This window comes from Ciconia boyciana, chromosome 3, assembly GCF_034638445.1.
Source record: "Ciconia boyciana chromosome 3, ASM3463844v1, whole genome shotgun sequence".
NCBI classification, from domain to species: Eukaryota; Metazoa; Chordata; class Aves; order Ciconiiformes; family Ciconiidae; genus Ciconia; species Ciconia boyciana.
The window spans coordinates 79,874,989-79,891,169 of record NC_132936.1 but is presented as its reverse complement, the minus strand read 5'-3'; the positions used below and the strand labels follow the sequence as shown (position 1 = coordinate 79,891,169).

Sequence of the window (16,181 nt, the reverse complement as noted above, 5' to 3'; positions counted from 1 at the left end):
GTTAGCTAATGCAAGTGGAAGGTAGAGGAGATAGGGTGTGAGAATCAGCCTGAGAAAAATAATGTGGCATCTGTCATAACTGGTCTGTGAAGGACTCCCAGTTACAACATACCTGACAGAGCTTGTCATTTATGTAGGTGTTTTTCTGTCTCCTCCTTTTCCAAACAAATTTGTGCCCCTTATTTCAATAATCCCTTTGCTATTACACTGTAAAATAGTACTTGAAAAACGTGTCTTGGTAAAAATGTTGGCCACACACTGGTTGACAAAAGTATTGTGGAATCCATAGTAGTCTCACCCTTTGATTTCACCAATGGAAGTTTTGCTGTTGATTTCCCAGAAAGTAGAACCAGGCCCATACTTAGGTACCATTACAACCCCCCTGTAAGCAGGAGCTAACAAGGTGAATGCACACATCAGCAAGGTGTTTGCACACATGCATGTCTGCATGCACACAGTTTTAGAGACTGACTTGCGCATATCCCCCATGTGTTACACCTGTGCAGGATTGCAGGCCTAATTATTCCAGAATCAGAATGCTTCCTGAAAGTAGAGTAGAGAGTGCTTAATGAAGCAAGGAGCAAGCAGCATGCAAACAAAATTGTTCCTTATTTAATTTACAATTAGAAGGGATTATATACACAGGTTATTGAACGGCAAACGGTGATTTAAGGCTAAAAGCTGCAAACAAAGCCTGTTTTCTGTATTACTATAGAAACAAAGAGAATGTCAGCATATTAACTGGAGAACAGGGACCTTTTGTTAAAAGGAATTCCTGGGAATAAAAACAGTGGTCCTTTACAAAACATTAGTATCACATCTAGTTTCCCAGCCACACTAAAAACATTAATCACATTCACTTTTTTTGTGATGCTTAATTGAGAAAAAAAACAACGTAGATTTGTTTTAGTCAGCATAAGGCAGCACTGAACTGAAATTCATAGTGAAACACATGGAAAAGAATGATCTCTTGGATTTCTTTTAATTAGAGTTTCCTTTTACAAAACACATCAAATATATTAAATATTTCAGCAGTGAACAGCACAGGTTTATAAATTGTTCCTTTGTTATACAGGAGTAAAGGAAAAACAATATAATTTTACTATCACACCAGCTGACATCAAACTGCATGGATGTTCAGGGCATCATAATTGAATTCATAAACTGCAGCATGTGTATGATCAATATTAGCAATGTTTCGTGCTCTATTCAATCTATTTCTTCCAAAGAATCTCTGTGATTTGAATGGTGATTTGTCGACAGTCTGACCCACTAGAAACTGAAGAGAAGAAAGAGCAATTCCATAATCTTGCAATTATTTTGCACTTAGGTGTGAGAAAAGGCTAAAGCAGCATGCTATGAAAGTGTGTTTGTTGCTACAGGAAATTGGTCTTCTCAGTCAATGGGCAGGTAATGAGCTGAGCTCTACAGGGGAAATGCTTCAGTGCTTTGGAAAAACTCAAGACAGATGATGGACAGACAGTCTATGGGGAAGGCAGTTGAAAGCAGCATCTGATAAATGATTAATCCCCCTAGGTATCAAGTGCAATCCAAAGAGCCTTAAAGCTGGAGAGATTCACTGACCAGAAATATTTTTCCACTAGTGGAGAATAAAGGCAGTAGTGGGAGAGGTTAATTCAAAAACAAAGCAACACAGAGGAGGTCTGAGGAAAGACTGCTGGAGGAAAAAGAAAGGGCTGTTTCATCCAGAATAATGACCAGGGTGGAATAAACATTACATTTTGTCTTCAAATGCACGAGGCAGAGTTCTTAGATTATGGTCATATAATTATTGACTAATTTACGCTGGAAGAGGCATCCAGAGGTGTGCCTGTTCACTGAACTCCTGCTCAGGTTTCGGTCTAATGTACAGCTCATGATAAGGCCTGATGCATGCTGGGATCTTCTGCTCCAAAGAACCCAACCAAACTGAAAACATCAATCACTTCCACATTTTTAGTGATGGTTAACTGAGAAAAAAAAAATTCCGTAGATTTGTTTTAGTCAGCACAAGGCAGCACAGAACTGAAATTCAAAAAGCTTTGTAGATTTGAGGTTCTTATGCCATGCTCCTTAACTGTAGTCACTTTTGTAACTAACTAGCAGAAAAACAAGGGAAAGTGTGATCAGTATCATGACACTTTGATGAGAAGTACTATGGGCACTTATTTTAGTGTTACGTACAGAAAGAGGGCATGACTGCATTTCCTTCAAGTCACACTCAAGAGACATTTCATTCGGGTAAGGTTATTCTAAACTGAGCACCAGTCACCAAACCAAGGTAAATTTCAGCCCTACAGATCCATCCATTCATCTTCACAAGGCTTAAATTTTCCTAACAGTTCTGACGTGCCAGGAAAATGGGTTGAGCTACTTACGTACAGTGCAGCCCTTTGAGGGGAGGAATCACTTCTTGTCTAGGATGATATTACCCTCCTCATCTTTGATTCGAACTCGTCCAGTGGAGTACTTAGTTTCTTGTCTGCCATTGCAGTACACAGTTTTTACAGTGCCATCTGGGTACTCCCGCCTCTTGAACTGCGCAGTGTGAACCTCCTTTTGGCCATTACTGAATACCACTATTTTATCTCCATTCCTGAAAGAAATAGCAATGAATGAAGTGTTGAGAAGGCACTACCTGTTATTGACCTTTCTCACTGAGCTGTCTAATGTGACACAATGAAGGTGGAAAATAATGTCGTGACAATGTTCTCAGGTTATAATTCACCTCAGAATTTACATGGGATGGCATTAGAGATCTGATCTCACAATAAGATTTCAATACAAAGGTACTTCAGTATATAGTATAATATCTAATGGATGGTGGGATCTGCTTTCTACACTACTTCTTGCAGGGATGTCAAGGCATTTTGCAAGCAGGAAATCTATTTTACAACAGGCTCCTCCCTAAGCCCAGAAAAGGTGTGTGTAAGAAAGTCCTATTGTTATGTTTCCTCATTTTATGTGGAGGAGTAGAGAGGTAATACATGAAATGCCTAGCCCAAGATCAGAAATGGAGCCAAAAAGCTAGGAATAGAGCTCAGGAGTCCTCATCCTGAGCCCTTTAGTGCTCACATTGTTAATGCAGACAACTGGTGATCTCCCAGCAACCTTGGCCCATGTAAAGTTACATGGAACTAAATGAGGAATATTTCACAGTCGCTTTGCCAGTGATAAATGGTCATCTATCATTCAAGGTGGAAGTGAACAATTTTCAGTGCCTCATTGTAGCAAAATCCTCGTTATCTTACAAATCCTTTCTCCTTTCATGTGGAAACTTCCCAGCCATACAGAATCCAACCACAGTTTTAAATGTCAGTATCATTGTACCTATGCCCAATGCCTGGTTCCTGTCATTAACGCAAGACTTACTTTTCTACTTTTACTACTGTACCATCTGGGAAAAATGTTTCCTTGAATCCGTCACTATAGAGGCATTTCACTGTGTGATCTGGGAACACAATCTCTTGTGTGCCATCAGGATAATGTTTTTCTGTGGAAAAGAAGATGTAAAAGGTCTATCTAGTATTCTTTCACGTTGCTTTACACAGAGCTAGATCAGATTTTTTTTGGACATTGTAGTGAGGATTGACATGATATCCAGCGTACTGCTAAAGAAATTAAAGAATCAAATAATCAGATAATCAAAATGAGAAGAGATGCATTTACACCCCATTATTATCTTTGCTTTGTAGGAGGAAACTGAGCAGTAAAGTGATGGAACATACTGGAAGTCAAATGCAAAGACAATGCAAATTGAGAAGAAAAAACCCAGTCTGCTGGAGTCAGAATCAGATGACACTTTCATAATGGAAACCTTCCTGCACATGTAGTTCACATTTATGAGCTCTTGCATACCTATCTGATTATTAGGGAACTGCAGCACCTCCAGGCCATCTGGATAAGCAGTGTAGGTTGTCTGTGCATCTGCATAATGATAAATCTGGAAGGAGAGTGAAGTGTTTGCAGCATGTTCACAATATTTGCATAAGCAGATTCAACCATAACAATGTGCTTAAAAGTAAGCCATCTTTAAAAAGTCATTTGAAGGTCATTTTCTGTATCAGCCATCCATAACAGTAGCTACATTTGCATTTCTATTCCTTCCTCTAATTCACCCCCCTCCTCATGGCTGTGCCTAGATGTTGCTACTTTCATCTCTGTTAGCGTACAAGACAGCAATGCACACATGAAAGTCATCTTCCCATCTCTTCGCTTTGGCTCCCATCCATGCACTATTAATTTAAAATAGTCCGACTGCTGCCAAGGCCTCACTTATTTCCACTCTAGCTCACATTATTATTAACTATTTATATTTACATGATGCCAAGAGGGAAGAACCCCCTACCCTACAAATGTATAAAAACCAGTCCTTGCTTCAGATGGCTGCCCCTGCCCTTTGCCTTCTTTCAGTCTCCTTTAATCTGCTTGGCCATCTACCCACTTGTTCCTTTGACTGTTGCCTTCATCTCTTTCTACTTTTGTCCTTGTAGATGAAGCAGTCTCACCACTCAGGGTTGTTAAACCAACACCCCTCATCAATTGCTCCCAGAATTGATCAAGATAAATGATAGGACCTTGTTGGAAAATTGCTTAATCATTTAATTTTCCTTAAAGAAAAAAAAATGTTACACACCACTCTCTGATCTGGCATGATCTTCTTTACATCTCCATTGAAAAAGCTAATCGTAGTCATCCTTTTATCAGCACTGATCTCTTTTTTAGTACCATTGCGGAACGTGATGATTCGACGTCCATCAGTAAGCACCTCTTCTACCTTCAAACACATAGATCATCTAATGTAAATGAAGTTAAAGGAAATGAATAACATTGCACTGCCTTCCAATTAAATTGGAGCTTGAAGTCAGTCATGCTATGCCTTTGTATTTCAAAAGCTATCTATGCAGCACAGGTACATTATTTTTGCCTCATTTGTGTGTAAAAGAGACCAAAAGTAATTTTCTTTTCACAAAATGAGCTCACTTCTAGCAGTTGGCCCAAGTTCCCACCCCACCACTTTGTTTTGCTGTTAAGCAAGGTAAGGCACACAGCTATGTGGCAATAGGGAAGCCATTCAGGTTTTTCCTTGACAAACTTTGGTGAGTTACTGTCTGTACTAATTTCCTATATGGTGGTCCACATTCCACACAAGTCACTCAAGAGACCCCGGTTCTGGATTGCGTGAACCAAAATGGTTGAACTTGATGTATTAACACAGACTGCTGACATATGTTAATCACCATTTTATTTCAAGTAATGTAAGCCCGTATGGATATTCAGTACTACAGAATTAAATGTGGATGCATGCTACATCTGCAAAATTGCTGAGAGGTTCTTAACAACAGGGGGCAATAATGTCATCAGTGTCCTCTTCTACAAAGAATACAATGGTAAAAGAAGACTTCATACCTAGCATAGCCTCTGGTTAATCAATTTTCCTGGAATTACTATGGCTGCTGGTTCTGTTCAGCATATATCAAATCCCATAATATATTTGGTGAAGTCCAAGGAAGAAGACAACCAGAAGATGCCCTATAGCTCTGTCATATGGTTCCAATTTTATCAGACTCTCCACAAAAAGGGAATACCTCCCAACCAAAAAAAAAAAAAAAAAAGGAATGCCTGGGGGAAGAGAAATGCGGTATTTCCCCAAACAGGCATTGTAATGATTACTGAGGGCAAGATTTTAGTTTTTTAGAAATTATTTGATTTAAAAATTACTAGTTAGTAATGGAAAGATGTTCTTACACCTACTTATGACAAAAGGCATTGCTACAACAAGTTTCACATAGTTTAAATGAGAGTTAATATCTCTTTCTAAAGGCATCAATCCCCATTTTGACCTCTCTCTAGTTGCACAAGACAGTCCAGCCCACCACTCAATTTTATGAATAAAATACAGTTGTAAAAATGTCAGAGTGAACTTTTTTCACAATTATTTTTCTTTTGAGGATTAAAATAATAGATATTGTGTTTTCTACTTCAACAAGAGGGTATTGTGACCTGTAGAAGCTTTCACAGAGCCCGTCTTGGTATTAACTATAAAAGAATTGGCATCTCAAACCAGTATTCCCTGAACAACTGTAATAGTGCAAAAGCCATTTCTGTGACTGCTGACTGGAAGGTATCATTAATCAACACCTGTATTGGTGGGGTGAGAAGCCCAAAACTGAACAGACACAGAAACTGAATTATGGTCTTAACTTCATCTAGTCAAAAACCTTACCCAGAATTGACAACTGTAATTGGGCATAGATTACCCTCAGTCAATATCAAGGGAATGTTTTAACAGAATAAGCCTGCTTGGAGTAATGTAATTGAAGAGACATCTGGAACTGAGTTCAGATCTGGCCCAGATGAGCAGCGACAATGTTGGAAAGAGTGCTTGTCTATCAGCAGTGAAACTAGCACCAGCCCGCTTAGTCACCTTGCTGACAATCTTTCCCAACAGCAATGCACCAAATTTCCTATGCATAGACTCATCTACAGAATCAGCCTTTCAAGATCATTCCTGAGGTGCTGTGCAGGAAAGGTGACATGGCCACTCAGGAACGAATTATCCAGTTTGGTGGCAAGGAGTGCAGGGGCACAAAGGGAAGCCAGCAAGAATTGCCTGCTCATCCCCTCCTGAAAGACAGGGATTTCCAGAAAAGGGGCAAAACCAGCTGCCACACTGAGCTGTGGGCCTCAGGACAAGGGCAGCTAGAAGCAATCTCGAGATGCAACTGGGGAATCGCTGGGGATTCTGACAGGTGGCTTGAGCAAACTGGACAGGCAGCATCAAGCACAGCTCCGCTAATGCTACTCCAGATGTAGCCAGCTGCATATAATGAAAGAGTTCTCCCACAAGTGGTGTCCAGCTGGCACAGCTCACTGCCATTAAATTCACTTCCAAGGAAAGAAAAGAATGGCCTTTAATCTTGCACTACAAAACATCATCACTACCCCACTAGCACATTTTCATTTTAATGGTAAGCATGTCATTCCTCCCAGCCCACAAATGAGGTAGCTGAAACAAAAAGGACTTGGTGAAACTCATAGAGCAAATCCATGTGGGAGATAAGAAAATAATTTGGTTACTTGATTTCCAGCCCATCAGCTATACATATTTCCTACCATTCATGGTGTGAACTTTACACTTCAGCTTTCCTTTAAGGAACAGACACTTAATTGGAGGCATAATTGTCTCTGGCTACTTGAAGCAGTGATTCCCATCTATACTGCCATCCTACTAGTGATCTCTTCAAGTATTTTTGCATCCTGTTTTATCTCACCTTTCCATCACGATACTCTATTTTTTCCTGCACCTCTTCCTCACTTTTTCTTCTTTCTTGATGTAACACTGATCTTCTAGATAATATTGATTTTGGAGGCTATATTATGAAAACATCACAGTCAGTGTTATATAAACAGAAATATTTTTAACATGTTTTCATTAATTGAAATCGACTGTGCAAAAAACAGATTTACTTTCACACACACAGAGGAAATCTGCCCTTCTTTCTGGTATTGCCTTGCATTTGTAATGAATTTTGATCTTTTAGTCATAACTAGAAATGTTGCACATCATTAACTCCAATTAACTTCAGTTTGCAAAGCAAAAGATAGCATAGAGAAAGTCCAAAAATGAGGGGACAAGAGTGCATTCTGGTGAAACTACACTATAGGAAATTGAGAGAATAAACACAAGAACAAAGAACAGAACTATCTCTGAATATTGGGTTACTGATTTGCAAAGAAAGGTACCTGTATTAGCTAGATCCACTCTTCCAAAACAAATGACATGGTTCTTAGCTGTAGGTAATGCTAACTATGTTACTAAGGGCTATTCAGGATGTTACACATCCAATTTACCATTACAATGAGTGCTCTTTGCACTGTCTGGCAGCATAAAGGAGCCTTTAGTTAATTGACATCTGGCACATAGCATCCAGAACAGTTACTAACTAATGTTAATTACAGTTTGAAGATGTGATGCATTTTGAATTGTAGGATCCAAAGGAACAAGGCATACCGCTCCCCACAGGGCAATGATATGCTCCAGTAAAAAGCTGTAAACACAATGCTTGAAGTTGCCAGATCCATCCCTAAAGCTCTTTGTCCATTGCATAACATAGGAAATGGGAATGTAAGATTTTCTTTTTCTTGGTGTGTTTTATTTCAGTTCACAAACGGAAAGAAGACAGTTGCTGATCATGTAAGAGCCAGAACCATAAGCTGATCAAACCTTTGCTTCAGCATCCAGAAAAGCAGAACTGTCTGTAGGTACTTTGTTCTCATATGTAGTTATGCCACTTCTGTGTGTGGTCACAAAAGCCACTTTATTCTGAGGTTTTAGTGATTTTTCTGTCGTTTTAAGATTAAGAGTCTCTTCTTCCTGAGCCAAAATTAAAATGTTAACTAGCAACACAAATCTTTTCATGATGTCCAACAGTTGTGCAGGAATATCTTGATAAAGAAATCTACTATATCATTTGTAAGCCATTGCAATATTGTTTTAAAGACTGTACTTATCATAAGTAGAGGCAAGAAAATAAAGCCAGGAAAGTATTGTTCCCAGCTAAATGGGAGTTAGCATGCTGATTATGAAACCAAAGATCACAGACTCACTGAATTATTTTGTAGAGTTGCATGGTGAAATACCTCTGTTTCTTCATTGTTACTGCAGAGTGCAAAGCTGCAAGTGTTGTTGCTGTGGTTATGTGAGAGGGGCATGTCTTCTGAGCTATCTGAAATGGGCAAAGACCTGCCTATGAGAAAAAGCAAAGTAAAAGGGGTCATTGAAAGCATATGAAAACTGCTGAATCACATGTTTCCATACCTATCTCAGAAGTTTTTTTAAAGATGCTAGCTCTCAGATTCTTGTAACACATTGCTTCTTATATTGTTAATGTTTGCTAACAGGTTGCCCATCCTTTTGAAGGTGCTTTGTCCTGGACCAAAGAGAAGTGCAGACCACATCCGTTCTTCACCTTCTGGGCTTCCAGGACAACAAACTCAATGAGTAAATTGCAGGCAACAGCACAATTTGTTCTCCCTCTCTTGTCAAATATAGATTTTATAATTCTTCGAAGAATCATAGGAGAGTTTTAGTGACAACATATTGCCTGTGAGCCAAGAGCTGGGGATCCGTGTCTCCAAGTCATTTGCAGACCACCTAAGCAGGCAGAAAGTTCCCACAAATCTTACCTTTTACATAGGAAGATGAGTTAGGCTCCTTATAATCACTCAAATGTGACGCAGCTCCAGGTGATTTCCTATCATCTGTTCTTCTCCCAGTAGGAGAGGATTGATGTACAACCTGAAGAGAAATGGAGAGGCCCTGACTTACAGTCATGCTTCACTGTAACATGGGAGCTATCAGTGACATGGCCGGAGTCCACTTCCCCTCCCTAGGAGTTTAGCTGCCTGTGTGCACGACCAGCTCGCCGATATGGTGCAGGTGCCTAATCTTTGTTCAGACTGTTGTGAAGCAAGAGATGTGGGTGAAAGAGCTGGAAGAAGCCTGAGGCAGGGCCCTCCCTCTCCTTTTCTTGAGAGTTGCATTTCAGCTGAGGCTCTCGCACTTGGTCCTTGTTGGTTTGCATCGCAGCCATACCTGTGCCTGGCCGTGCACCTCATTGATCCAAACCCCAGCCCTGACCCATGGGCTGACTTCCTGGTATAACCCCAGACCTGCCTCATCACTGTGGGCTTTGACGACTGGGATGCTGGCCTGACCCTGACTCCCGTCCCCAGCCTGCCCTTCCCCCTGGCTGGGGCAGTGGGATGGGCCCTGCCCTGCCCGACCCCTGGGGAGCCCCCAATGCTCCCAGCCCCTGGTGCCCAGGAGCCCCTGGCACCCAGGAGCCACTGGCCTATGCGATGCCCTGATGCTTGGTGCATGTGATCACCTCTGAACTTTTTCTGAGGACAGGGCAGGGCAGGTTTCAAAGCATTCACCCATGCTCTGGCCTGCAGGTGCCGGAATAGCTCAATGTATGAACAGTCTCTAAGATAATTTCTGGCAAAAACCCTGCAGTACCAGGGAAAGAAGACCATGCAGCAGCTATGAGGGGGTCATGATCCCAATCCAGCTTCTGAACAATACTGTAAAAAGAAAATAAAGGCAGTCTAAATAGACCTTGCTACTGGCTTACTTTTTCTGGTTCAAAAGGTGTCAGTCTTCCCTGGTGAGGTGTTCTCCTGCCAGTCGGTGTTGTGCTTCTGCCAAGGGAGCAGTTGGATAGTTTCTTTTCTTGATGTTCCTTTGTCACCAATCTCAAAGGATCAGCCCTGTTCACAGAGTTTTTTATTGCCTAAAACGTTTGAATACATTTGTATTAAGTTGAAATAAACATCTTCAAATAGCATTAAAAAATTCTTCTACAACAGGTACATCATTAAGCGTTTAAAACTTTTAGGAACATATTTATTTTTGTATGTGGGCATACACACACACACACAAACACACATTTTATACATAATTCTCTATTTGGGGTCTTATTCTGCTTCCCACATTTCTCTCTACTTGGACAATGACACAAGTCAAGGGCAATTGTAGGGGAATAGTGCAAGGCCAACAGCTGCTCTCAGGCTCTCATCCCTCAGACCAAGCACCCTGCCAACAACAGGAAAGATATCCCTGCCTGGGGATGGGGTACCACAACTGAGCTGACCCCAGTAAAATATAGTGCATGACAGTTCATTTTTACTTGCCAGATGTCCACCCTTTTTACATTTTGCCCTCATACCTCTCTATCAGTCAAGGCTGACACAAGCCTTGTAGGACCCTAAGACAGATGTGAGCCACAGAAGGGTAATGAGATATGAACGATTTCAGACAAACTATAGCAGATATTGAGACTGGAAAGATCACAGTTGCTCAAAAGCACTTCCCCAATTTTTCTTGGAGACCTTAGATCAGAGCACAGAGGAAATATACAATATTCTTGCATGACCACCATGAGATATATGGGATTTACACAATGACTGCCAGGGGTTGGCAGCTGCAAAGAAAACATTACATTAGTATGACAGGAAAACTGAGGTTGCACTCTTGCCTAGTCAAAACTTTGAAGGTACTGAACCTAACGTAAAAATGCCTGGCAGTATGAGACAAAGGCATAGCTTCACTGCCCGCATTGCTGAAGTCATTACAGAAATGGCAAAGGACGATGTCTGTGTCTGTCAGAACCGATAGCAGAAGAATGTCTAATGCATTGATCTGGTGAATGACTAAGAGTGAGCACGTGATGGTCAGAAACAAAGAAACGTTCAAAAACCCCATGGAAATGGTACCAGGTACTCTGATTTTGAAATGTTTTGCACACTGGAGAGTGGCTGCTTGGGAACGTGAGTGTAAGCAGTCCATGGAAAGAATATGTTTGCCATCAGCTTCATTTGCCCAAGTCCATGAGCTATTGCTCAAGGGACATGGGATTAGCAAAGCACAGACATGGGAAGACTGCACAACTCCTTCTCTGATAACAGTCACTATGGCCATTTTTTGACAGCTGTAAAATTCTCTCCATTTGATCAATGAAATTTAGGGGATCTGTTGTTGTTGTGGATAGTAATCTCTTATTTATATTAAGAAATTACATTATAATTTAATGGATGTGCTTACAAGGAAGGGGCCAAGAAAGAATTCCTATTGCAACACCAGAAAGCTATAGAATTTTAAAAGGCTAAATCTTTTCCTCCAAGCATAAAACAGTTCTGAGCAGGAGGTGGGCAACTGATTAGCTCTTTCAGACAAGGACGCTAAAAGGTACAAAAATTAACAGAATTCATTGTTAAAGGAATATGATTTCTATTTTAAATTTGGAGATGTTTTCTGGAGGCAGATTTTGTGAATATGCCTGAGTTCTCCAAATATAATCATGATTTCAAATACAAGTGAGTAGGCAAACTGTCAAAATATGCCTGGGACTTCAGCTCGAGACAAGTCGTACAGTACTAAAGACCTTTAAACTGTTTTTGATGGAGAGATATTATCTCAGAAATTGTAGACTGATAGAAGGAAAGAGCTCCTAAGCCATCATATTATTGCTAAATATCTCAAGACTGAAACTACCAAGTGATTTAAGAGAACTTGAAAAGCCATTGGTGCAGTTTCGCAGCAGCTCAGGCCAATCTCAGCCCAGATTGCTGGAGTCCCACTCCTCTTCCTCTGTCCCCAGCCACATTTTTCCAGCCCCTCCTTTACCTGGCACCAGCAACCACAGAGGAGGATTGATCTGGCTCAGCGAGAAGAATCAGGCAAAAATGAACTGCTTTTTTCTGCCTGGTTAATTTTGAGCCAGCTCACCATCATCAGAAAGTGCCAACAGAGCACAGCAGCTCAAATATTAATGAGCTTCAACCAGACACTAACATGTTGCAGCAGATTTTTTGCTGTGATGTATTATAGAAAGAACGTTGCAATTAAAGCTTTTAAAGAACTACCTACATAAGTCTTGTAAATAGAAAATACTTCATGGCAAGAGTTTTAACACAGAGCTGCCTAGAAAGCCTATTTTAGAAAAGGAGGCCTCATGAGCTATCTGAAAGCCACCTTAGACAAGGATATTCAGAAGTCAACATTTATTGATGCAATGCAATGGGTGGTGCCTTAGCCAAGGGACAGAGACCTGTATAGGCCTTAAAATTATGATGAGAAGAGGCACATGCTCATTCTTTTTAAGTTAAAGAACTAACTAAGTCATGAAATAGGATGTATTGGACTGCAAAAGTGAAGGAACAAGATGAAGCCAGAGAGAAAGAAGAGGTGTTTCCATGAACATGGTGAGGTTCGTTCATTATATATCTAAAGAACAATCAATTCAGTTGAGAGAGCCTCCATGCAGAACACTGTTAGTAAAGGTACTCCAGCTTGCTACATATACCATTGTAAAAGCTGCTGATTTCATTTTTTATGCATCACATAGATTACACATTTTAAAATTATAGGATAACATACCTATTTTTAAAGCAATAATGTCAGAGGGATCAAGACAGGCTTAGTGAATTACGTGTGGTCTCTGTTTTCATACAGATGGATGTCATTCTAAGAGATTGTTTCATAAATCATAGCAATCACTGTAACCCAGGCAACCACTGCAATTTTGCTCTACACTTTTTAAGAGACCCAAGTACTCAGTATTTGGGTTAATCATACACGATGAGGTTCTTGATAAAGATTCTCTCAATTCCATCACTTTCATAAACAAAGTAATCAAATTATCTCAATAAATCTTTTTACTTTTCTTCATTGGAAACATGTGGATTGCTAGTAAATGCAGACCCTTGATACAAAGGGGTTGCAGGGTTGGAGGAAGAAACAGCCTCCCAACATGCACAAGGTAGATCAATTGTTTCCCATCTCCACTGAAAACAGAATAAAAATTAATCAGCTGATTAGCTGGTGACAACAAAAGAGATGGAGTTTAGTTATGAAGTAAAACTTCATAACTAAAAGAACAGGTAAGCAGCAGAAAATGCCAGCTCATTTTGGATCTTTCTCATGGAAGCTTGCAAAGCACAGATTAAATAAGTGTCAGTGACACTGATCCTGCTCTTGGCAAAAGGAGGGACCAGGTGACTTCTCGAGGTTCCTCCAGTCCTACAGATCTCTCCTATCAGGCAGGCAGTGGAGAGCAGGAGGAGGTGTTGTTACTCAGGGCCCACCTAGACCAGAGAAACTTTAAAAATATGATGTTGTCCTTGATCCTCATGTTCAACAATGATCCTTTAAATTTAATAGTTAGTTTTTTCCTCCTTGATGTTAATACCTACAGTTCTTCGTCATTCTGATACAAGTCAAATTGTTCTGGAAATCTCTCATTTGTCAATTCCCGTAAGTAAGTATCTCTTATAACCTTCAAATATCACAGTTTGTGTCATGTAGAATTTGCATTCCCACTAACAGATCAAAAAGCTGAGAAAAAGCAACAAATACTTGTGGATAAAGCAGTGAAAATACAAATGCTACAAAAGTCTGTCTACATATTCCCAGAACTCATACTTTCCTGCTTCAGAGTTAGTAAATGGTCAGGAAGAACATTCATAGACAAAGAAATAACATGCTCAAAGGTAATCAAAATCCCTTGAAATATTAGACAGCAAAATCCATCTATTAAGATTGGAAGTAAGAACATTTGACCTTGGTTTAAACTTTTCCAACAAAAACATTAAGAAATGTTATCAGTATACTGTTCAGTAGAATTCCCCCCATGCAAATGAATGTATCTTTTCTCATAGAAATTACTAACATCTATCCATAGTTGCATGTGTGGCAGGAAACTGGCAACTTGTTCCTGCCAAATGTATAATGTGATGCATTCAGAATTCATATTAATAAATATTAATAATTAATAAATATTAACCATTTTAGCCAACCTGTACATCTTTCAAGCCATATTCTGAAAGAATCACTAATGATATGCAGTTAAAATGGACATTTATCTTATCTCACTAAATCATATCTTGTGACCACTTCCTCACCAACTAGGTCATGCTACAGTACAAACAGAAATCATCATTAATAAAAGTATTATAGCAACCAGAATATGTCTTTCAGAGATGTAGAACATCTCTCGGATATGGGATTTTTTTTCATAAAATCACATCTTTGAAAAATCTGTGTCTTTAACCTGTACTGATCATTATTCAGACTTGCTCCCTAATTGTTTTTGTACATATCCTCAAATTCTATTAGCTTTGTCAGATGTTAAGTGTTGTTTTGCCTTCTTGATTGCAGCTGATGAAACTCACCAGTCCTAGCTAGCTTTAGGTTAAATACCTTATCCAGGTATACACATGTCCCAGTGGCACACATCTCTACTTCTGTTACTCAAGGTTATCCCATTCACTTTGATGTGTTCCCATGCACAGTTTCTCAATTCTGGACAGAAACAGCATGAGAGTTTGTTTTATCTGTATCCAAAATTTAGAATTGCCCAGATTCACAGAATCTTTGAGTGAAAGCATCCATGTGCTAGCAAGAGAGCTCAAATACAAAGGAAACGCAAGTGAGTCACCATGTTCAGATCTATCGCTACGACAGATTTTGGGCTTTTGTTTAATGTTCCATTTACCTGAGCATTCAATTCTAGATTCAAATAATCGGCAGCCACTCTGTTCACTGCAAGGCCTTCTTCTGCCATCATATCAGATAAAGAACTTGTGTCTCTGTCAAACATTTCAGAGTTCACTCAGGACGTCTGGGCGTTATGCCCACCAGTCTAGCTCATGCTTGTACTGGATTCCAGTTGGATTGGATCCAATGCTGGCTGGATGGTGAAAGCTCAGATAACAGCGAGCCCAAAAGTCTGCTGTCCTCAACTTCCCCCTTCTCAGAACTGTTGCTGAAGCCACAATTTTTTTTGCACATGGCTGTGTGCCACAGGAGGAAAATGAACTCAATGGGTCTTAGGGAGTCTTTAGGTAGAATAAATGTTTCTGGTTTTTCCTCATTTCACAAGAGTGCTTGAGATGTCCAGATGAAACAAACTCTTTCATACCTTGAAAATTTCCAGGGTAAGCTACCAAAAATAGCTTTTTGACTTTACTGGCCACTTTAACTGCAGATAGTATATCCCACATTACTTGTCTGGCTTGTAATTCTGTCCACCACAGCACAAAGGAATGGAGAGATCCCAGCTGTAGAAGGGACTGGGGAGATCCGACATCAGTATAGAACCAATAAAACCATTTCCTGCAGCTAAACCCTCCACCTTCTGACTTATAAACAACACATATTGCTTAGAAATATAGCCAGTCTTGAAGGCAGGCACATAATGTCTGCATCCCCTTTGAAGCTACTATTTCACACATGACTGATTCTGCTCTTTTAAGCATAAGTTTAGTGCTCTTTTAAGCATAAGTTTAAGCATAACTAAAGTTTAGAGTCATTCTTATCATTATCTCTTTTCATATCTGGCACCATGCATGATTCACTAAAGCCACTGTCTAGTGACTTTCAAGCCACAGACTGTCATTATCACTAGAGTGGAATATGAGAAAGATAATCCTTTCTCATCTGACATGTTTTACATTTGATTTTAGTCCCTAAACAGGCAGAGAGAGCAGTGTGTTGGCTAATCTGAGCTAAGTTTTGCTTTAGCCAATGGAGTCAGGAGATTAGTTTCCAGTAGGTACAAGGAATTTCAGGGAGACTGTTCACTTGAACAAAGCACAGATTTCAGCTACATGTGAGC

General features: G+C 40.0%; 1 protein-coding gene across 1 annotated transcript in view; it reads right to left on the bottom strand.

Annotated features, from left to right (window-relative positions):
• Positions 1-2,406: 2,406 nt before the first annotated feature.
• The window catches only part of LOC140649891 (uncharacterized), a 38,145-nt gene continuing 24,370 nt past the window's right edge, over positions 2,407-16,181 (bottom strand). Inside the window, 9 exon segments of the mRNA XM_072857727.1 lie at positions 2,407-2,596; positions 3,373-3,493; positions 3,859-3,943; positions 4,637-4,777; positions 7,275-7,373; positions 8,228-8,377; positions 8,644-8,750; positions 9,190-9,301; positions 10,140-10,298. Of these exon segments, the coding sequence (XP_072713828.1) occupies positions 2,407-2,596; positions 3,373-3,493; positions 3,859-3,943; positions 4,637-4,777; positions 7,275-7,373; positions 8,228-8,377; positions 8,644-8,750; positions 9,190-9,301; positions 10,140-10,298 (1,164 nt within the window).